Consider the following 22,388-nt stretch of genomic DNA (forward strand, 5'->3'; position numbering starts at 1 on the left):
TTTGGTGGAGGTTATTGCTTCTAAGGAAGGTTCTGCCATTTATTAACTACAAGGATTCACATACTTTTTCCAGTCTGGACTGTGTTCAATAAAGACATCAAAAGTATACTTATTTGTGTGTTATTAATTTAGACAGATTGTGCTTGTCTATTACTGTGACTTAGATGAAGATCAGACCACATTTTTATCAGGAGTGCTGCATACTTAGGGCCTTTAGTATTATCAATGATCCCTCCCATTTGTCCGACGATCACTTTGACCCCAACCATCAGGCAGGAGGTACCATAGCTTTAGGATGAGAACTGTTAGGATGGGAAACAGCTTCTTCCCCCCAGGCCATAAGATTATGAACTCTCTGCCACCACCCAAATCTCATCAGGTTTTAAATGCCGGTAGCATTATAATGTTCACTTTTTAACTTCTGCTGTAAATGCGCCTAAATATTTGTTAATTTGTGGTAATATTACTTTATGTGTTGTCTATGTGAGTTATATGCACCGTGTTGCGCAACTTGCTCCAGAGGAACATTGTTTTGTTTGCTGATATGCATCTGTACTGTTGAATAACAACAATCTGAACTTGAACTTGACATATGCCTCAGAGATTTTTCAAGCAACTGATCATGACCCAGACATATACCCACCTCCAACACTTCCAAGCACTAACCAGATTGTCCAGCTCCAGATACAACCAGATTAGAGCACTAATACCTATTAAAGTCAATTGAAATTTCCAAATGCCCTGTGACTTTATTTCCAGATACACATCAACATTCTCCACAACCCACAGGCTTGAGGTGACAAGCTGCCGTCTCTACAAAGATATAAATGTGTAAAAAAAAGATTAGGTATTCAGATTTAACAGAAACTATGACTGTAAATTATGTTCTTTTACTCCCCCAAAATTAAAATTTCATGAAGATGATTCTCATTGCACTGTGGTTCTATTCTGATTGGAACACCACATTTGAGATAAATCAAAATTTAGGACTATAAGGCATAGGAGCAGAATTAGATCATTTAGCCCAATGAGCCTGTTTTGCTATTTCATCATGGCTGATTTATTATCCCTCTCAATCTCATTCACAGAGTGAAGTTGAAACAATGGAACAGGAAGATGGAAGAACAAAAAGAGTCCAAATACACCATTCAGACCTCCTTGTCTTCTCACCAGACAATATCATGATTGAGCATCAAATTGTCACCCTGTTCCTACTTTTTCCATAAATCCCTTCATCTGTTTAGCCATTTCAATGTTTTAATGGACAAATAAAACTAATCATTGGTGCTATATCTAAGTTCTTTGTGAATATATATAATACTTTTGCCTCCTGTCTTCCTCAGTAGAGAATTCCACCAGTTCACCACTCTTTATCTCAGTCCTAAATGGTTTTCTTCATATCCCTAGCCTCAGACCCCCTAGTTCTGGACATTTCCACCACTGGGTACATTTTTAGCAAAAACAACCCCAATTGCTGACCAGACCTGTCATCTCAAGACTCGATCTAATAATCCTTTGATGCACTCCCTTAATTGCAAACACATCTTCCTCGGGTTAAGAGGCCATATCTGCTTCAGATGACAGTCTCTCCAAGGTGTTGTGCAACTTCAGTAAGAAATTTCTGCTCTTGCACTCAAGTCCTCTCACCAAGGCGGCTAATTTGCCCATCTACCTTCTTAACCGGCTGTTGCACCTGCATGCTTATGTTCAACAACAACAAAGTCACACAGGTTTCAATCGACTCCAAAATAACTATGAAGAACAAAGCAACAGGTTCATCAAGTGTGTCACCTTACATCTTTAAAGCATGTGAGTACATGTACACATGGTTGTTCAGTCATATCTGTGTTTAGAATTTAAACAGCTTTGCACATCTCATTGCAGACATGCTATGTTGATACCAGAATATATCGCAACACTTGCGGGCTGCCTTCAGCACAGCCTTTGGTCTGTTGGTTGTTAAAGCAAATGAAGCATTTCACTGTAAGTTTCGATGTACATGTGATAAAATAAACGAATCTGAATCTCAGAACAGACTGAAGCTGTGAAGCTAAGGTCATAAATGGGGATGCTCATCGACTATTGCACAATATTTGGTACCATTCTTGACTCCTCAGGTAATGAAGTAGTCCATAACCACATGGACAATATCCAGGCCTGGGCTGATAGGAGACGAGTAACATTCATGCCACACACAGAATATTGATAGTGACTTGGAGCTGAACAGGAATTCTTGTCTGGATGAGGCCTCTTGCGTGTTTGAGTATAGCTTCAACCACTTAAGCAGCTTGATGCCATACACAGTTAGGCCTAGGACACTACTTAAGGAACTCTTGCAGAGACGTCTTATGGGTGAGATAATTGTATTCCAATTACCAAAGTAATCTTGGTTCACCGCACTCCACCCACCACCCCACCCCCTACACCACCACAATTATGCACTCACTCCACCAGCAATGCAGAGCAGTGACAGTTTGCATACCTTCTACTACAGGCTCTACAGAAACTCATCAAGGTTCCTTGGACGGCACGTTCCAAACCCACGATCACCGGCAGCCAGAAGGACAGGGATACACCGGTATCTGGAAGTTACCCTCCGACTCACATTACATCCTGACTTGGTTATATAATCAACATTCCTTCACTGTTCCCGGGTTAAACTCCTTTTTGGGAAGGTGAGTTAAAAAGACCTAGTTAGAGTGAAGTAGAGAGGATATTCCCTATAGTGGAAGAGATCAGAACCAGAGGGCACAACCTCAGAATACAAGGATGTCTTTTTAGAACAGAGATTCTGATTCCGCTCCTGACTCTGATAAGAAGGAATTTCTTTAGCCAGAGGGAGGTGAATCAGTGGAACTCATTCTCATGGATGGCTGTGGAGGCCAAGTCATTAGGTATATTTAAAGCAGAGGCTTATCGGTTCTTGATTAGTAAGGGCCTCAAAGGTTACAAGGACAGGGCAGGAGAATGGGTTGAGGAGGATAATAAATCAGCCATGATAGAATGGTGGACAGACTCGATGGGCTGAATGGCCTAATTCTGCTCCTATGTCTTTATAGTCTTATGGACATGCAACAGGAAGCTTGAGATGATTGATGCAGTCTAAGCGCAGGTGCTCTGCAAACCATTTGTCTAAGCTATGCTTGGTTTAACCACTGTAGAGGTTAACATAGACTGTCTCTATGGTGGACTCGAGCGCTGAAAGCTTCCTGTGCAGGATTTTACATGGATTCACTTCATGCAAACGATGGCACCACGATCATTTATCCTTCCTTGATAGTAGAAAGGCCGATGTTTCATTTCTCCGATATATACAAATAACTTACACCACCTGGTAGATCAGATACAACAAACCCACATCTTCATGTTTTGCAGGTTGAGTCATTGAACATTATAGTGCAAAAGCAGGCCCTTTGATCCATCCAGTCTGTGTTGAACCATTAATCTGCCTAGTGCCATCAACCTGCACCTGGATCATAGCCCTCCTTACCTCTCCTATCCATGTACCTACCCAAATTTATCTTAAATGTTGAAATCAAACCCACATCCACCACTTGCACTGGCAGCTCATTTCATACTCTCACCACGCTCTGAGTGACGAACTTCCCCTGAAACATCTCACCTTTCATCCTTAATCCAAGACCTCCAGTTGGAGTCTCACCCAACCTCAGTGGAAAGACTCAAACAACAGGAATTCTGCAGATGCTGGAAATTCAAGCAACATACATCAAAGTTGCTGGTGAACGCAGCAGGCCAAGCAGCATCTATAGGAAGAGGCGCAGTCGACGTTTCAGGCCGAGACCCTTCGTCAGGACTAACTGAAGGAAGAGTGAGTAAGGGATTTGAAAGCTGGAGGGGGAGGGGGAGATGCAAAAAGATAGGAGAAGACAGGAGGGGGAGGGATAGAGCCGAGAGCTGGACAGGTGATAGGCAAAAGGGGATACGAGAGGATCATGGGACAGGAGGTCCGGGAAGAAAGACGGGGGGGGGGGGTGACCCAGAGGATGGGCAAGAGGTATATTCAGAGGGACAGAGGGAGAAAAAGGAGAGTGAGAGAAAGAATGTGTGCATAAAAATGAGTAACAGCTGGGGTACGAGGGGGAGGTGGGGCCTAGCGGAAGTTAGAGAAGTCAATGTTCATGCCATCAGGTTGGAGGCTACCCAGACGGAATATAAGGTGTTGTTCCTCCAACCTGAATGTGGCTTCATCTTTACAGTAGAGGAGGCCGTGGATAGACATGTCAGAATGGGAATGGGATGTGGAATTAAAATGTGTGGCCACTGGGAGATCCTGCTTTCTCTGGCGGACAGAGCGTAGATGTTCAGCAAAGCGGTCTCCCAGTCTGCGTCGGGTCTCACCAATATTTAAAAAGCCACATCCGGAGCACCGGACGCAGTATATCACCCCAGTCGACTCACAGGTGAAGTGATGCCTCACCTGGAAGGACTGTTTGGGGCCCTGAATGGTGGTAAGGGAGGAAGTGTAAGGGCATGTGTAGCACTTGTTCCGCTTACACGGATAAGTGCCAGGAGGGAGATCAGTGGGGAGGGATGGGGGGGACGAATGGACAAGGGAGTTGTGTAGGGAGCGATCCCTGCGGAATGCAGAGAGGGGGGGGAGGGAAAGATGTGCTTAGTGGTGGGATCCCGTTGGAGGTGGCGGAAGTTACGGAGAATAATATGTTGGACCCGGAGGCTGGTGGGGTGGTAGGTGAGGACCAGGGGAACGCTATTCCTAGTGGGGTGGTGGGAGGATGGAGTGAGAGCAGATGTACGTGAAATGGAGGAGATGCGTTTAAGAGCAGAGTTGATAGTGGAGGAAGGGAAGCCCCTTTCTTTAAAAAATGAAGACATCTCCCTCGTCCTAGAATGAAAAGCCTCATCCTGAGAGCAGATGCGGCGGAGACGGAGGAATTGCGAGAAGGGGATGGCGTTTTTGCAAGAGACAGGGTGAGAAGAGGAATAGTCCAGATAGCTGTGAGAGTCAGTAGGCTTATAGTAGACATCAGTGGATAAGCTGTCTCCAGAGACAGAGACAGAAAGATCTAGAAAGGGGAGGGAGGTGTCGGAAATGGACCAGGTAAACTTGAGGGCAGGGTGAAAGTTGGAGGCAAAGTTAATAAAGTCAACGAGTTCTGCATGCGTGCAGGAAGCAGCGCCAATGCAGTCGTCGATATAGCGAAGGAAAAGTGGGGGACAGATACCAGAATAGGCACGGAACATAGATTGTTCCACAAACCCAACAAAAAGGCAGGCATAGCTAGGACTCATACGGGTGCCCATAGCTACACCTTTAGTTTGGAGGAAATGGGAGGAGCAAAAGGAGAAATTATTAAGAGTAAGGACTAATTCCGCTAGACGGAGCAGAGTGGTGGTAGAGGGGAACTGATTAGGTCTGTATGGGTCCTAGCTATGCCTGCCTTTTTGTTGGGTTTGTGGAACAATCTATGTTCCGTGCCTATTCTGGTATCTGTCCCCCACTTTTCCTTCGCTATTCGACAACTGCATTGGCGCTGCTTCCTGCACGCATGCAGAACTCGTTGACTTTATTAACTTTGCCTCCAACTTTCACCCTGCCCTCAAGTTTACCTGGTCCATTTCCGACACCTCCCTCCCCTTTCTAGATCTTTCTGTCTCTATCTCTGGAGGCAGCTTATCCACTGATGTCTACTATAAGCCTACTGACTCTCACAGCTATCTGGACTATTCCTCTTCTCACCCTGTCTCTTGCAAAAATGCCATCCAATTTCGCGCAATTCCTCCGTCTCCGCCGCATCTGCTCTCAGGATGAGGCTTTTCATTCTAGGACGAGGGAGATGTCTTCATTTTTTAAAGAAAGGGGCTTCCCTTCCTCCACTATCAACTCTGCTCTTAAACGCATCTCCTCCATTTCACGTACATCTGCTCTCACTCCATCCTCCCACCACCCCACTAGGAATAGGGTTCCCCTGGTCCTCACCTACCACCCCACCAGCCTCCGGGTCCAACATATTATTCTCCGTAACTTCCGCCACCTCCAACGGGATCCCACCACTAAGCACATCTTTCCCTCACCCCCTCTCTCTGCATTCCGCAGGGATCGCTCCCTACATAACTCCCTTGTCCATTCGTCCCCCCCATCCCTCCCCACTGATCTCCCTCCTGGCACTTATCCGTGTAAGCGGAACAAGTGCTACACATGCCCTTACACTTCCTCCCTTACCACCATTCAGGGCCCCAAACAGTCCTTCCAGGTGAGGCATCACTTCACCTGTGAGTCGACTGGGGTGATATACTGCGTCCGGTGCTCCCGATGTGGCCTTTTATATATTGGTGAGACCTGACGCAGACTGGGAGACCGCTTTGCTGAACATCTACGCTCTGTCCGCCAGAGAAAGCAGGATCTCCCAGTGGCCACACATTTTAATTCCACATCCCATTCCCATTCTGACATGTCTATCCACGGCCTCCTCTACTGTAAAGATGAAGCCACATTCAGGTTGGAGGAACAACACCTTATATTCCGTCTGGGTAGCCTCCAACCTGATGGCATGAACATTGACTTCTCTAACTTCCGCTAGGCCCCACCTCCCCCTCGTACCCCAGCTGTTACTCATTTTTATGCACACATTCTTTCTCGCACTCTCCTTTTTCTCCCTCTGTCCCTCTGAATATACCTCTTGCCCATCCTCTGGGTCACCCCCCCCCCCCGTCTTTCTTCCCGGACCTCCTGTCCCATGATCCTCTCGTATCCCCTTTTGCCTATCACCTGTCCAGCTCTCGGCTCTATCCCTCCCCCTCCTGTCTTCTATCTTTTTGCATCTCCCCCTCCCCCTCCAGCTTTCAAATCCCTTACTCACTCTTCCTTCAGTTAGTCCTGACTAAGGGTCTCGGCCTGAAACGTCGACTGCGCCTCTTCCTATAGATGCTGCTTGGCCTGCTGCGTTCACCAGCAACTTTGATGTATGTTTCAGTGGAAAGACTGTTTGCATTTATCCTAACTATAGCCCTCATAATTTTGTATACCTCTATCAAATCTCCCCTCAATCTTCTATGTTCCAAGGAATAAAGTCCCAAACTATAACGTAGGTCCTCAAATCCCAGGAACATCCTTGTAAATTTTTTCTGTACTATTTCAATCTTATTTAGAGCTTCCCTGTAGGTAAGTGACCAAACCTGGACATAATACTCCAAATCAGAATACAAGGTCATCCCTTTACCAACATGTAGTAACCAACATGTTACTATTTCAGCATAACATCCAACTACTGTACTCAAAACATTGATTTATGAAGATCAGAATATTGAGCTGCCAGCTCTGCCCCTCCTGCAACCAAGTCTCACTAACGGCTACAATAGCATAACTGCACACGCTGGTCTGTGCCCTAAGCTCATCTGCCTTTCCTAAAATACTCATTGCCTTAAAATATATGCAGCTCAGAACATTAGTCTCATTGTGCTCGACCTTTGTATTCCTGACTTGGTATGTATGCTTAACAACATCTGTCTTCACAACCTCTCCATTATTTGTACTGATACTCTGGTTCCCATCCCCCTGCAACTCTAGTTTAAGTATCCCCCATGCAGAACTAGCAAACCTTCCCGCCAGGATATTCGTCTCCATTCCAGGTGCAAGCCATCTCTTCTGTACAGGTCCCACCTTCCCTACAAGACCCCCAATGATCCAAAATTATAAAGCCTTCCTTCATGCACCAACTCCTTAGGCACATGTTAAACTGTATCTTCTGGCCTCACTAACACGTGTCACAGGTAGCAATCTCGAGATCACAACTCTGGAGGTCCTGTCCTTTAACTTAGAACCTAACTCCCTGAACTCACTTTGCAGGACCTCATCACCCCTTCTTCCCATGTCATTGGTAACAATGTGGGCCCCGGTCTCTGGCACACCCTCCCACTTAAGAATGGTGCGGACTTGATCCGAGTTGTCCCCAACCCTAGCACCTGGGAGGTAACAAACCATCTGGAATCTCATTCTCATGCACAGAACCTCCTTTCTGTTCCCCTAACCAACGAATCTCCTATTACCTCTTTTCCCCCTTTCGTCCTGAGCCACAGAACCAGAGTCTGACCACTGTGCCTTTCCTCTGCTCAGTCACCTACGCGTCCCATCCCCCCCAATTATTCAAAGATGTTGCTCAGAGGAATGGCCACATGGGTACAACTGCATTGGTTGCCTATCCACTTACTCCTTCCTGACAGTCACCCAGCTACCTATGTCCTGCACCTTGGGTGTAACTACCCTCCATATCCTGTCTATCAACTGCTCAGCCTCCCGAGTGACCTGGAGTTCCTTCAGTTCCAGCTCCATCTCCTTAACATGGCCTGTTAGAAGCTGTAGTTGAATGTATTTCTTGCAGGTATAGTCGTCAGGGCCACTGGAGGTCTCCCTGCTTTCCCACATCCTGCAAAAGGAGGATCCTAGTATCCTGTCTGGCATTCCCACTGCTTTAAATGTGCAATAAGAAAACAAAAGAATAAATAATTAAAAAAATCTACTTCAGGTCTGCAACTCTCCTTGTCAAAACCTCAGCTCCCCACTCTAACATTGGCCCACTCACACAGTGGCAGCTCCGCTTAAATCCATCTTCTTTTTATTGGTCTTTGCCCAGTGCCTAATTAAGCACAATCCAATGTCTCATTGGGAACCATGGTGCACAAGAAGTGCTAACTGTCCCTGCTCACTTCTGTTAAGTTCTCTCCCCCTCAACTCAGTCCAATGTCTCCATGGCAAAGTATCCTTCCTTCCAAGGGATTTTTGGTATGAAAGGAATTGCAACAGGAAACAGGTCAACACTAGATACAAAAGCCCCGTGTAACACCATCACAAACAAGCACAGCACTAAAATAGCTAAGTGCTTGCCTGTGACATAGAAGTAGGATTCTATTTTGCACAACAAGCTACACTGCCTTGAAACAACATCCATGAATCACTGAGAACAGTGATAATTTGGCAACTAGCTTTGGAAGTTATCTTAGCAATCTGGTAAACATATACAGAACATATGTTTACTTTATTAGGTACAGCTGCTCGTTAATGAAAAAATCTAATCAGCCGACCATGTGGCAGTAACTCAATGAATAAAAGCAAGTAGACATGGTCAAGAGGTTCAGACCAAACATTAGAATGGGGAAGAAATGTGATCTAAGTGACTTTGACCATGGATTGATTGTTGGTGCCAGACGGGATTGTTTGAGTATCTCAGAAACCATGGATCTCTTGGTATTTTCACAAGTCTCTAGATTTTACAGAGAACGGGGTGAGTGAATGAATGAATGAATAAATAAAAAACAAACAAACAGTGAGTGGCAGTTCTGTGGGTGGAGTCAAACATACACTCAATGGCCACTTTATGAGGTACAGGAGGTACCTAATAAAGTGGCCACTGAGTGTATATCCATGAATCAAAAGCCATTCATCTCATTTAAATTAATGCACAGAAACGTAACTGTTGTTTAGTAAAGCAATTCTTATGTAATCGAGCAGAGGATAGCACAGCTGTCAGCGTAACACTTCATAGCGCCAGCGATTAGAAGACTGGAGTTCAAATCCTGCCGCCCTGTACGGAGTTTCTACGTTCTCCTTGTAACAATGTGGCTTTTTTCCAGGTGCTCTGGTTTCCTCCCACATTACAAAGACACACGGATTAGGATTAGTAGGTTGTGGGCATGCTATTTTGGAGTTGGAAGTATGGCGCCCTTTGCGGGTTGCTGCCAGAACACCCTTGGACTGTGTTGGTCATTGATGCAAACAACGCATTTCACTGTATGCTTTGTATATTTGTATACGTTACAAATAAAGCTTATCTTTATATTTTCTTTTTAAAGCAACACACTATATTAATTGCTACTAAAAATGTCATTTCAGTCGTTACTGCACAAGCATTTTTGTTTGGTCCACAATGAATGACATTGTAAAACAGCTTCAGGTGACTGGAAAATCTCGACTAGCTTAAAACTCATATCCAATATCACTGAATGATGATATCGAAATTATATCAAGAACATGTTCATATCTTCAAATTTCCCATGGATAATACAGAGCGCATGAACAGGGAAGTGCCAGTGGAAAATCTGGAGACCAGACATGGGCCGTTCAATAGCCCTGTCTGAAGGTGAGGAAATGATTAGCATATAGTGGTTAGGTTTTCCAAAGAACTTTGGAAAAAGGGAAATAAAACATTGTGTAAGCAAATGTCCAGAACTGTAGAAGATTAGGGAGATGGGCACTCAATCAGATCCTTGAAACTGTGGTAACCATTCACTCCAATAATGGTCATGCTTAAATTGTGCTTCTGTGGCTTAACTCCATGGAACTGACGTCAGTCTCTAACAGAAGGCTAGCGATCTCAGATAGAGAGTTTCAATTGTCTGGACATCCACAGGCATTAGGGGAAGAATTCCAAAGTGCTGAACAGCTGGGCTAGTTTTCAAAACATGCATAGAACACAGAACAGTAAAGACAAGAACAGGCCCTTTAGCCCAATCTGTGCTGACCCTGATGCCGAATGAAACTAACCTCATCAGTCTGCACATGCCCATGTCCCTCCATTTCCTTCACGCTCACGTGTCTGCCTAAGTGTTTCTTAAATGCCAATATCATACCTGCTTCTTCCACCAACTCCTGGCAGTGCATTCCAAGCACCCACCAATTCTGTATAAAAAACCTGGCCCACGTACTCATTTTAAACTCCCCCTCCCCATCTTAAATCCTTTTGCACATCAGTCGTTTATCAGTCTTTGTATATGTATGTAAATTCTATTATATTCTTTATTTTTTTAAAAAAATGTCTGCAAGAAAATAAATCTCAAGGTAGTACAAGGTAACATATCTACTTGGGTAATTAACCTACTTTGAACTTTGGACTCTAGTATTTAATATAGGAAAGAGACCTTTAACATCTACCCTATCTATGCCTTGTGTATTTTTATAAACCGAACAGTTCTCCCCTCAGCCTCCAAAACAATCTCTCCTTATTGCTAATACTCCCCAGTGCAGGCAACGTCCTGGTGATACACAGAGACACAGAAAACCTACAGCACAATACAGGCCCTTCAGCCCACAAAACTGTGTCGAACATGTCCTTACCTTAGGAAATAGCCCTCTATTTTTCTGAGCTCCATGTACCTGTCCAGGAGTCTCTTAAAAGACCCTATCATATTCGCCTCCATCACCGTCGCCGGCAGCCCATTCCACGCACTCACCACTCTCTGCGTAAAAAACTTACCCCTGACATCTCCTCTGTACCTACTTCCAAGCACTTTAAAACTGTGCCCTCTTGTGCAAGCCACTCCAGCCCTGGGAAAAGGCCTCTGACTATCAACACGATCAATGCCTCTCATCATCATATACACCTCTATCAGGTCACCTCTCATCCTCTGTCGCTCCAATGAAAAAGGCCAAGTTCACTCAACCTATTCTCATAAGGCATGCTCCCCAATCCAGGCAACACCCTTGTAAATCTCCTCTGCACCCTTTCTATGGTTTCCACGTCCTTCCTATAGTGAGGCGACCAGAACTGAGCACAGTACTCCAAGTGGGGTGTGACCAGGGTCCTATATAGCTGCAACATTACCTCTCGGCTCTTAAACTCAATCCCACGATTGATGAAGGCTAATGCACTGTATGCTTTCTTAACCACAGAGTCAATCTGCACAGCAGCTTTGAATGTCCTATGGACTCTGACCCCAAGATCCCTCTGATCCTCCACACTGCTAAGAGTCTTACCATTAATACTATATCCTGCCATCATATTTGACCTACCAAAATGAACCACCTCACACTTACCTGGGTTGAACTCCATCTGCCACTTCTCAGGCCAGTTTGGCATCCTATCAATGTCCTGCTGTAACCTCTGACAGCCCTCTACACTATCCACAACACACCCAACCTTTGTGTCATCAGCAAATTTACTAACCCACCCCTCCACTTCCTCATCCAGGTCATTTATAAAAATCACAAAGAGAATGGGTCCCAGAACAGATCCCTGAGGCACACTGGTGACTGAACTCCATGCAGAATATGACCCAACTACAACCACTCTTTGCCTTCTGTGGGCAAGCCAGTTCTGGATCCACAAAGCAATGTCCCCTTGGATCCCGTTCCTCCTACTTTCTCAATAAGCCTTGCATGGGGTACCTTGTCAAATGCCTTGCTGAAATCCATATATACTACATCTGATGCTCTACCTTCATCAATGTGTTTAGTCACATCCTCAAAGAATTCAATTAGGCTCATAAGGCATGACCTGCCTTTGACAAAGCCATGCTGACTATTCCTAATCATATTATGCCTCTCCAAATGTTCATAAATCCTGCCTCTCAGAATCTTTTCCATCAACTTACCAACCACTGAAATAAGACTCACTGGCATGGTTCCGGAAGACTGCAAATGTCACTCCACTATTTAAAGAAGGGGGCAAGGAAGCAAAAAGGAAATTATAGACCTGTTAGCTTGACATCGGTGGTTGGGAAGTTGTTAGAGTCGATTGTCAAGGATGAGGTTACAGAGTACCTGGAGGCATATGACAAGATAGGCAGAACTCAGCATGGATTCCTTAAAGGAAAATCCTGCCTGACAAACCTATTACAATTTTTTGAGGAAATTACAAGTAGGCTAGACAAGAGAGACGCAGTGGATGTTGTATATTTGGATTTTCAGAAGGCCTTTGACAAGGTGCCACACATGAGGCTACTTAACAAGATAAGAGCCCATGGAATTACGGGGAAGTTACATACGTGGATAGAGCGTTGGCTGATTGGCAGGAAGCAGAGAGTGGGAATAAAGGGATCCTATTCTGGTTGGCTGCCGGTTACCAGTGGTCTTCCACAGGGATCAGTGTTGGGGCCGCTTCTTTTTACATTGTACATCAACCATTTGGATTATGGAATAGATGGCTTTGTGGCTAAGTTTGCTGATGATACGAAGATAGGTGGAGGGGCCGGTAGTGCTGAGGATACGGAGAGTCTGCAGAGAGACTTGGATAGATTGGAAGAATGGGCAGAGAAGTGGCAAATGAAGTGCAATGTTGGAAAGTGTATGGTTATGCACTTTGGCAGAAAAAATAAATGGGCAGACTATTATTTAAATGGGGAAAGAATTCAAAGTTCTGAGATGCAACGGGACTTGGGAGTCCTCGTACAGGATACCCTTAAAGTTAACCTCCAGGTTGAGTCGGTAGTGAAGAAGGCAAATGCAATGTTGGCACTCATTTCTAGAGGAATAGAGTATAGGAGCAGGGATGTGATGTTGAGGCTCTATAAGGCGCTGGTGAGACCTCACTTGGAGTACTGTGGGCAGTTTTGGTCTCCTTATTTAAGAAAGGATGTGCTGACGTTGGAGAGGGTACAGAGAAGATTCACTAGAATGATTCCGGGAATGAGAGGGTTAACATATGAGGAACGTTTGTCCGCTCTTGGCCTGTAGTCCTTGGAGTTTAGAAGAATGAGGGGAGACCTCATAGAAACATTTCGAATGTTAAAAGGCATGGACTGAGTGGATGTGGCAAAGTTGTTTCCCATGATGGGGGAGTCTAGTTCGAGAGGGCATGACTTAAGGATTGAAGAGCGCCCATTCAGAACAGAAATGCGAAGAAATTTTTTTAGCCCGAGGGTGGTGAACCTATGGAATTTGTTGCCACGGGCAGCAGTGGGGGCCAAGTCATTGGGTATATTTAAGGCAGAGATTGATAGATATCTGAGTAGCCAGGGCATCAAAGGTTATGGTGAGAAGGCGGGGGAGTGGGACTAAATAGGAGAATGGATCAGCTCATGATAAAATGGCGGAGCAGACTCGATGGGCCGAATGGCCTACTTCTGCTCCTTTGTCTTATGGTCTTATGGTCTACAATTTCCTGGGCTATCTCTACTCCCTTTCTTGAATAATGGAACAACATTCACAACCCTCCAATCCTCAGGAACCTCTCCCGTCCTACTCCTCTGCACCATCTCTAAAACCTTCATATCCTGTAATGGGCAACCACAATCAAACATAATACTCTAAGTGCAGCCCAACCAAAGTTTTGATGCGCTTTTCTGCCCATCTATGGAAAAGAAATAAATCCCTTGTCATGCACCATTTACTCATTTCTGCACAGAATTGTGGCTGTGGTCTGCAACTAATAGGCTCCTGGATCGGCTGCAATGATGACTGGTTTTGTGGCTGTGGACTCACTTTTGTGAATTTCAGCTCTGAATACTATTTGCCTACTTGGGTGTTTAGCGATCTTCTTTATTTAATGAGTTGTATTGGGTTTCTTTGTTTTGTGGCTGCCAGTAAGGAGATGAATCTCAAGGTTGTATATAGCATACATACTTTGATAATAAATGAACTTTGAACTGGTGGGGCTGAAATTGGAGTGTACTTTCCTGATTTTCTGATCTCTACCATCAGCACAATTGAATCCCTTAACTTTCTGTATCAGTCTGGAGATCTCACACAGCACCTCCTCAAAAGCTAACACAGAGATAGAACATAAAACATCAATCCTGAGCACAAACACACTAACCCAACTGTACAGTGTGTTTGGAGAGGAGTCTGCAATCCCACTGATCTGGAGCCATGCTCTTGCATGAGTACTGAAGGACAGAACTGCAACTTACCCCCTTGTGCCCATTTAATTAATGTATACTTGGCCTCTGAATTTATATTATGACCTGTTCAAGATATTACCCAGAATGAGTATCACAATGTACATTCACAGATCACGTTTAAAATACATCAGAGTCCCCAAAGTACACAGGTAAAAATGTAATCACATTAGAGAAGGGTCTTCAAGCAGAAGGGAGGTGTTTTTCTAAGCCTTCTGCCAATAAGCAGACAAAATTATTTCTGGGCTTTTAATTTAAAAACCAACAAGCTTGTTGGACATCAATGAAAGACGTTCTTTAGTTACAAAATAACTTGGGATTATTATATCAATAAAGTGTTTTACGTAAAGAAGGCAAAGTGTTCTGCATGAAGTAGCAGACTAAAGGGACATGGTGTGTAATCAGTATTAACTTCATCTTTAGCCCTTCCTTCACAAACCTATCTTATGTTACAACTGGAGGTTGACTGTATGTCACTGCTGTGCACACAAACGTTTTAAAACAGCATCATTTGGGCTAGAACATGATAGCACACCACACCATGGACTCTTCAGCCTAGGATAATTCTGAGGCTGCCAAAACTACTGAAGTATAACTCTAAATATCTTAGAGAAACAGTCATAAAGCAACACAGCAAGGATACCGGCTCTTTGGGCCAACCGGTACATGCCAACCATGGTGTCTCCACGGCTTGTCCCAACTTCCTGCTTTTGGCCCTCATCCCTTTAAGACCTTCCCCTCCACATACCTATCCAAGTACTTCTGAAATGATACTACTATACCCACTTCAACCATTTCCTCTGGCATCTCATTCCATATACTCACCACCCTTTGCATCAAAACATTGTCCCTCAAGTCCTTTTTAAATCAGTATCTCCTTTGTTTTGGACTCAACCGACCTGGAGAAAAGACTGCTACCATCCACCTTATTGATGCCTCTCATACATTTTAACACCTCTTTAAGGTTGCCCCTCATTCTCCTACATTGAAAGGAATAAAGATCCAGCCTAACTTGTTCTAATAACTCAGACTCTCTAGAGCTGGCAACGTTTCCATAAACCTTCTTTGCATTCTTTCCAGTTTAACCATGTTTTTCCCATAACAGGGTGAACAAAACCATACATAGTACTTTAAGTGTGGCCTCACCAATAACTGACACAAATTCAAAACAACTTTTACATCCATAATACTTTTAAATCTGTTATTATTATTGTGTTAATATTAATTTATGTGCTGTTATACATGTAATGTGTTTTAAACCTTGATCCCTGAGGAACATTGCTGTGTTTAGCTTTTTCACAGACAAGACATGTATTTGAGGTAGTGAGCCCCACCATATCAGTGGTTGGGAAATTATTGGAGAAGTTCCTAGGGACATGATTTAGTCACATTTGGAAAAGTGTAGACATTAGGGAATTCATAGAGTGCATAGTATTTTATGTCTTTCAAACTCGACTGAGTTTTTTGGGTGGTGACAAAGGTGACTGATGAGGATGGAGCAGTGGATCCTAAGTAATTGGTGCACCATCCCCAAATTAGCAAGTTCAAGCACTCCTAAATCAAGGCACTATTAATCGGGAGGCTACTTAAGATTTTCTCGACATAGTCATTCCTACCTGCTGGTGTCAGGTTGCTTCTTTCTCCAGAAGGAGGCCTGTCCCTCCTTATTAACCTGCTCGGCAAAATATCCTGCGTGGCAAGAAGTTCTGGACTATCCGATGGCTTCTTTCGCCCCATGCCATTCAAGGGCTTGCTAGGCTTGTAGCTTCCTATTGCACTTGTAAACAGATTGGTATGTTCTTCACTGATGTTCGATTCGGAACTGGACATGTATCGTCCTGAACAAGAGCCTGCTGACCCATCTGTGCAGTCTATTTGGAGAGGAGTTTGCAATCCCACTGATATGGAACTGTGCTCCGTGGAGTCCCTTCGAGTCCACTGATCTCCTCTACCGAGTAACCCTTTTGAAGAGGACAAGTGGGTAAACGGCGTATGGCACCTGTGTTTGTCCTTATGCTTGTGCCGTTCTGACATTGCTTCCTTTCCATATGTGTACCGCCGGAGCAGTGATGGATTAACTGTTAAACCGTCAACAGACGACGGATTCTGCTCCGAGGAGCGATGCTCCCGGTGCTTGTGCCGATGTTTGTGTTTGTGTTCGTGCATCCAGCTGTAAGCCATTTCTGCCGGGATGCTAGCGTAAGTGCCCATGGACAGCAGCGAGGTCCGACTGCCAGCTAGAAAGGCCTCTGGTCTGAGGAGTCTGTGTTTCTTTTTGTGGTACTTGTTGGGGTTCAGGAGCAGGTGGCCAGTATGCATGTATGAAGGAGGGGGCATTGTACTACTCAGGGAGGGGGGAGGAGGGGGAGGGGGAGGTGGATACAATGTGGGAGGGTACCGTGCATAATAACCCAATCCCAGTGGGCCTGCTGAGACTGGTGTTGGAGAGTAAGGCATACTGTAGGAAGGGAAGAAGCCACCATTCGCTAGGGGGTACCCCAAGCTGTGGACGAAGGGGACTTCAGCCATGGCGTCTCGCATTTTTGGAGGCCTTCCCCTCTTTTTCTTCAGCTCAGGTTTCCGGACATAGTGCATAGGGTCAAAAGGAAAAGGTGGGTGTGTGTAGAAGCTGCCAAAATTGATGCGAAAGATTGAAGGAAGAATGTCTCTGGGGATGTAGTGATGACTTCTGTGAGTTATTCTTAATTCACTTAATCTAGTTATCAGTTCCTCCAATTCAGCCAAAAAATTAGGGTCCTGTTTGTTCCGCAGCTGTAAGTACTTCTTCTTCCGTTTCCTTTTCTGCCGCTTAAGTTTGTCATAGCTAAGATAATCGTGGGCTCTGCGTTTGCACTTGTGCTTATGTTTCTCTTTCAACCCAGACAGGACAGCAGCACTCTCAGGAGGCATGACGGAAACGTGGTCAAAAGAGTACCGCCGCTTCCTTGGCCCGCAGAACTTCTCCGCCCGGTCCGACGTGCTGTTGTTGTCTGTTCCAATGCCGCTGTCACTTGGGATGGTCTCCTCACTGTGCGACTCGCTGATGGGCGAAGGCGTGGCTTCCTTCAGTGACGTCAGCTCACACAGGTGGGACGGCGAGTTTGGCAGCAGGGTCGGAGGCGACAGCTTTCGGCGGCCTTTGGAGGCTTTCCGCGTCACGAGTGCCTGCACCGCATTGCCCTTGCTGCCGTGCAGGTGCAAGTTTGGCACTGGGGTGGGCTCAATAAACCCTGCATCGCTGCTGGCAGGACTCTGACTTCCACTCACTCCTGACGACTGGGAGTAAGTTGGTGAAGGGAGGATATCTGGTACATTCGAGTTCGATGACTGCGTGAAGTTTGGCAGCACTTGCCCTAGTGTTGTGGAGAATGCTGGTGGTGATGGCTTATTATCAATAGACAGCATGCTACTTATGTATGGACCATCTAAGGACATTTTGGGCTTCCGGCCCCGTTTCTTTCCAATGTAAATAGTTCCTTTTTTACTAACATTAATTTGCTGGCCCACCTTGGAGCCAAAGGTGGCAGTGAAAGACGAGACAGTACTGTTTAGCTTTGATTGCACTTTCCCTTTATTACTTGACCCACCAGCGCTCAAAAGGATTTGGTTCAAAAGCTTTTTCCTTTTCAGCGTCTTCATTTTATTGATCTTCTTGATAAATTTCTTATCCAGAAGTGTCTTCATCAATTGCCTCTTCCCCTTCTTGGACGATTTTGAGTCGGTTTCACCACCCATTTCAAAGTCATCACCAGCAGTCATTTTCTGCACATACTCCACCGACTTATTCTTCAGCTCACTTGATTCAAGACTTCCAGGGTGTGTGGTCTCCTCCTCGGGCTCACCTGCACTCTCTGTGATAACTGACGGTGCAGTAAGTAGCGGAGCTGGCACTGTGGCTTTAACTGCAGCCATCAGCTGTTTTTTCGGCCGGCCCCGTCTCCGCTTCCCGGGAAGAGAGGCTGTAAAAGTTTTGCTGGGCACAATTTCAGTCTCTGGCTGAAGTATTGGAGGCTCTTTCTCCCTGATAAATTCCTTGGTCTTTGACATCATTGAAAGTACTTTGGAAGGGGGGATCTTTAAAGTCCTGCGTGGCGGCTCTTCGAGATGAGGCATGGGGTCAAGTTTTGCACGGGCCCGTTTAGGTTTGTGGACATCTGAAGTGCAGCTTAATGACAGAGAGTCTTGTGAACCATTTTTAGAGACTCTCTCTTCGTGGTGACCCTGCTGGGACATAAAATGCCTCCCTCCCTCAGGTTTCTGGGGTGGAGGTGGGGAAATGCAAGCCTTGGTCAGCTTTGGCAGGCGGGGCTTAATAATTTTAGATTCATTGAAAACTGAGGAAAAGCTTGGACTCCTGATCAGGTGAGGATGGTCAGAGTGAGTTTTTTGCTCTGTTCTGTATGTAGCAGTTTTCAATAGTCCTGAAGATGCTACCGATGAAGTCAAACACTCGCCAAAACCACTGACGCTGCTGCTTGCAACCAGCTTCATACGGGGGCTCTTTCCCTTCCTTTTGTTTAAGAGTTTTGGTTGGAGGGTGGTACTTGGAACTGAGCAGTTCTGGTAGGTCTTTTGCAGTTGCTGATGTGCCACCTTCAGTGTGCTGGGCTTGAGTGAGGGCTTGCTGTTTAGGAGGCTTTTGAAGCTAGCCACCGTGGTACCAGCTGAACTGGGAGAATCAGACTTGGGCACTGGAAGGCATGGCGACTCGCGGCTCCTTTCAGCAAGCTGAGTGAAAGCTTTCATGCTGTCGAGGCGCGGGGGCTGCAGGCTGCTGTCATTTGTGCGTTCAGTGGTAGCAGACTCTGCGTTGAAGTTGTGAGCATGGAGCTTGAACCCAAAGTGAAGAGGTAGGTTGCTCAACACGGGCTGATTTTCAGCGGACGGCTTGATGTCCGTATCTGAAATTACCAACCCCTGGCTGATTTCTACCTGGGTGGGAGGAGGCTGAGGGGGAGGAGGAAGAGGTGGAAATGTAGGATTCCTGCTTAACGAAGCCGCCGGTCCCACTGGTGAGGGTGCAGAAATGACACCTTCCACCCCTGCACCACTGGTGGACCGCCTCCCATAGATGTCAGTGCTAGTAGCAGCTCGATGGTCTGCTGAAGTGCAATTTGTTGTCGGTTGCTTGTCTAGCTTTGGGATCGCGTGCTCTGCCTTCTCTGTGGAGACCAGCTGATCGTGGCGTGGCGAGTTTCTTTCGTGGCACAGGGCTGTGTCACCCACCAAAGACTCTTGCCTTACCGACACTTTTTCCAGCAAGGTCTCCTTAGTCGTTTGGGTGAGAACGGTCTTGCCACAGAGTTTACTGCTGGTGCCATCCTTTCCAGCTTCCTGTTCTGTTGAATTCACATTCTTGTAATCTACATAACTTGGAGTGCTCAAGTGCTCTTTAACCGAGCTGGCAGCAGTAAGACCAGCTTTCAGCTGGCTTGAGTCTTTGCTCATTACCATCCCATTGCCAATTGTTGGCTTCCTGAACTTGGTTCTGGAGAACTTTGATGCTGGACAGGTGCCTTTAAGCACTGAAGACTTTTCAATCAAAGACACGTCGCCGTTTACTTGTTCTTTTGTATCAGTGATTCTGGCGCTAACTGTGCTACACGTGGTAGCTTTACTACATTCAGACTGTTCCAAACTTGGAGGAGGAGGGGGAGGTGGAGGAAGAGGAGGAGTAGGGGGTGGTGGTGGAGGTGGTGGCGGCGGCGGTTTCTTCGGCTCTCCTACTGTCTGTGGATAGCGACTCTCTTCTATAGACGTTTCAATTGTCTTCATTTCCTCATTTTTACTGTGCAGCTTCAGCGAACCCTGCATATTTGTAGAGGGAACAAAAGAATATGTCAGGCAAAGTTCTTAACTGAATAACAAAGATTAAAATAAAACATTTTGTTCACTGTTAAATACATTCTAAATTGTCAACAGTGAAGCATTTTCTATAACACAGACTGTAGATGCTGGAACCTGGAGCAAAAGACAAGCTGCTGGAGGAAGTTACTGGGTCAAGCAGCATCTGAAACCTATCAAATATTGAAAGGCCTAGACAGAGTGGACATGGAGAAGATATTTCCTATAGCGGGGAACCCTAGTAACAAGGGACACAACTTCAAAATACAAGAGCATCCCCTAGAAATTTCTTTAGCCAAAGGGTGGTGAATCTGTAGAACACATTGCCAGACTGATGTGGAGGCCAAGTATATCTCAAGTGGAGAGTGACTGACAGATTCTTGATTAGCCAGGGCATCAAAAGTTAAGGGGAAAAGGCAGTAGAATGGAATTGAGAGGGATAACCTGATGTGCTGAATGGCTTAATATTGCTCCTACATCTTGTAGTCTTATCTGTGAAGTTAAATGGACAGTAGAAGTTTTGAGTCCGGTCCAGAAATCTCAACTGCACATGTCCTTCTACAGATGCTGCCTGACTACTGGCTTCTCCAATAGTTTGTTTTCTTTCCACTCTTCTTTATAAAACTCAATAATTTCTACAAACTAATTTTTAATTTCCCTCACTTCTGGAGCTACGTCAAGAGCTCGTCTGACAAATTAGCACCAAAGAGTGATCTGGAGCAACATTTGTAAGTATTAGGTACAAGAATGAATGGACGGGACAGCAATGAGCTTGGGTGGATCTCAAGGCAACACTCAATAATATATTGAAAGATCTTAGTGATAAAGGAAACACCATGCTCAAGATAGAGTTTTAATAGACAACAACCTAAAGTCCTGAATGTAGAGAGCCTGAGCTGAAATCAACAAATCCTAAACTTTAACAATGGAGTATCAATGAATTGTTTTCATTTATTTCTTCTTGGGACTTGGTATATAATATAGAATCACAGAAGACTACATCCCAGAAAAGAGGCTCTTTGGACCATCTAGTCCATGCTGAACTGTTATTCCCCCTAGTTTCACATCAATCCACAATTAGACCATGAGATCATAAGATATAGGAGTAGAAGCAGGCCATTCGGCCCATCAAGTCTGCTCCGCCATTCAATCATGGGCTTATGCAATTCTTCCAGTCATCCCCACTCCCCTGCCTTCATCCCATACCCTATGATGCCCTGGCTAATCAAGAACCTAGCTACCTCTGCCTTAAATACACCCAATGACTTGGCCTCTGCAGCTGCACGTCGCAACAAATTCCACAAGTTTACCACCCTCTGGCTAAAGTAATTTCTCCATATCTCAGTTCTAAATGGATGTCCTTCAATCCTGAAGTCGTGCCCATCGACTTGGACCATCAACCTCCATATCCCTCCCATCCATGAACCTATCCAAATTTCTCTTAAATGTTGCAATCAATCTCACATTCACCATTCATCCTTAACCACTGTTCCCTCTATCTGTGCAGATGCATGGGCACACAGCCACTGAAATGCTCCTGTGCACATAGTCTTTATTGGCATGCAGCTGGAATCTTCTTTTATATAATATTAATATGGTTCCATTTAACATCAGAGAATGTACACAATATACAACCTGAAATTGTCACTCTCTGCAGACATCCTCGAAACAGAAGAAAAACCAAAGAATGAATGACAGAAAAAAAAATCCTCCTCCTCCCTCTCCCCCCACTTATTCTAGCATAAAGCATCAGTATACCCACCATCCACAATGAAAGCAACAGCAAAGATGGTCTACAGTACATCAGAAACTCTGTTCACTCCAATAATTCAACATTCCTCAGGCTCTCTCTCTCACTAACAAGGGAGAGACAGATATCACTCCTTCCTCAACGAGAGGAGAGACAAACAGTTGCTGTGATTTTTGAAGAAATTATGCTAATATAATTTAAAACCTAT

At 45.1% G+C, this 22,388-nt stretch overlaps 1 protein-coding gene across 3 annotated transcripts in view; it reads right to left on the minus strand.

Annotated features, from left to right (window-relative positions):
- Positions 1 to 22,388, minus strand: part of ash1l (ash1 (absent, small, or homeotic)-like (Drosophila)) — a 407,803-nt gene that overhangs the window by 209,759 nt on the left and 175,656 nt on the right. For all 3 annotated transcript variants that reach the window (XM_063041849.1, XM_063041850.1, XM_063041848.1), the window contains exon 3: positions 16,203 to 20,394. In XM_063041849.1, coding sequence (XP_062897919.1) covers positions 16,203 to 20,394 — 4,192 coding nt within the window. The remainder of the gene's footprint in view (positions 1 to 16,202; positions 20,395 to 22,388) is intronic.

The sequence above is a fragment of the Mobula hypostoma genome, chromosome 2, assembly GCF_963921235.1.
Source record: "Mobula hypostoma chromosome 2, sMobHyp1.1, whole genome shotgun sequence".
Taxonomy (NCBI): Eukaryota; Metazoa; Chordata; class Chondrichthyes; order Myliobatiformes; family Myliobatidae; genus Mobula; species Mobula hypostoma.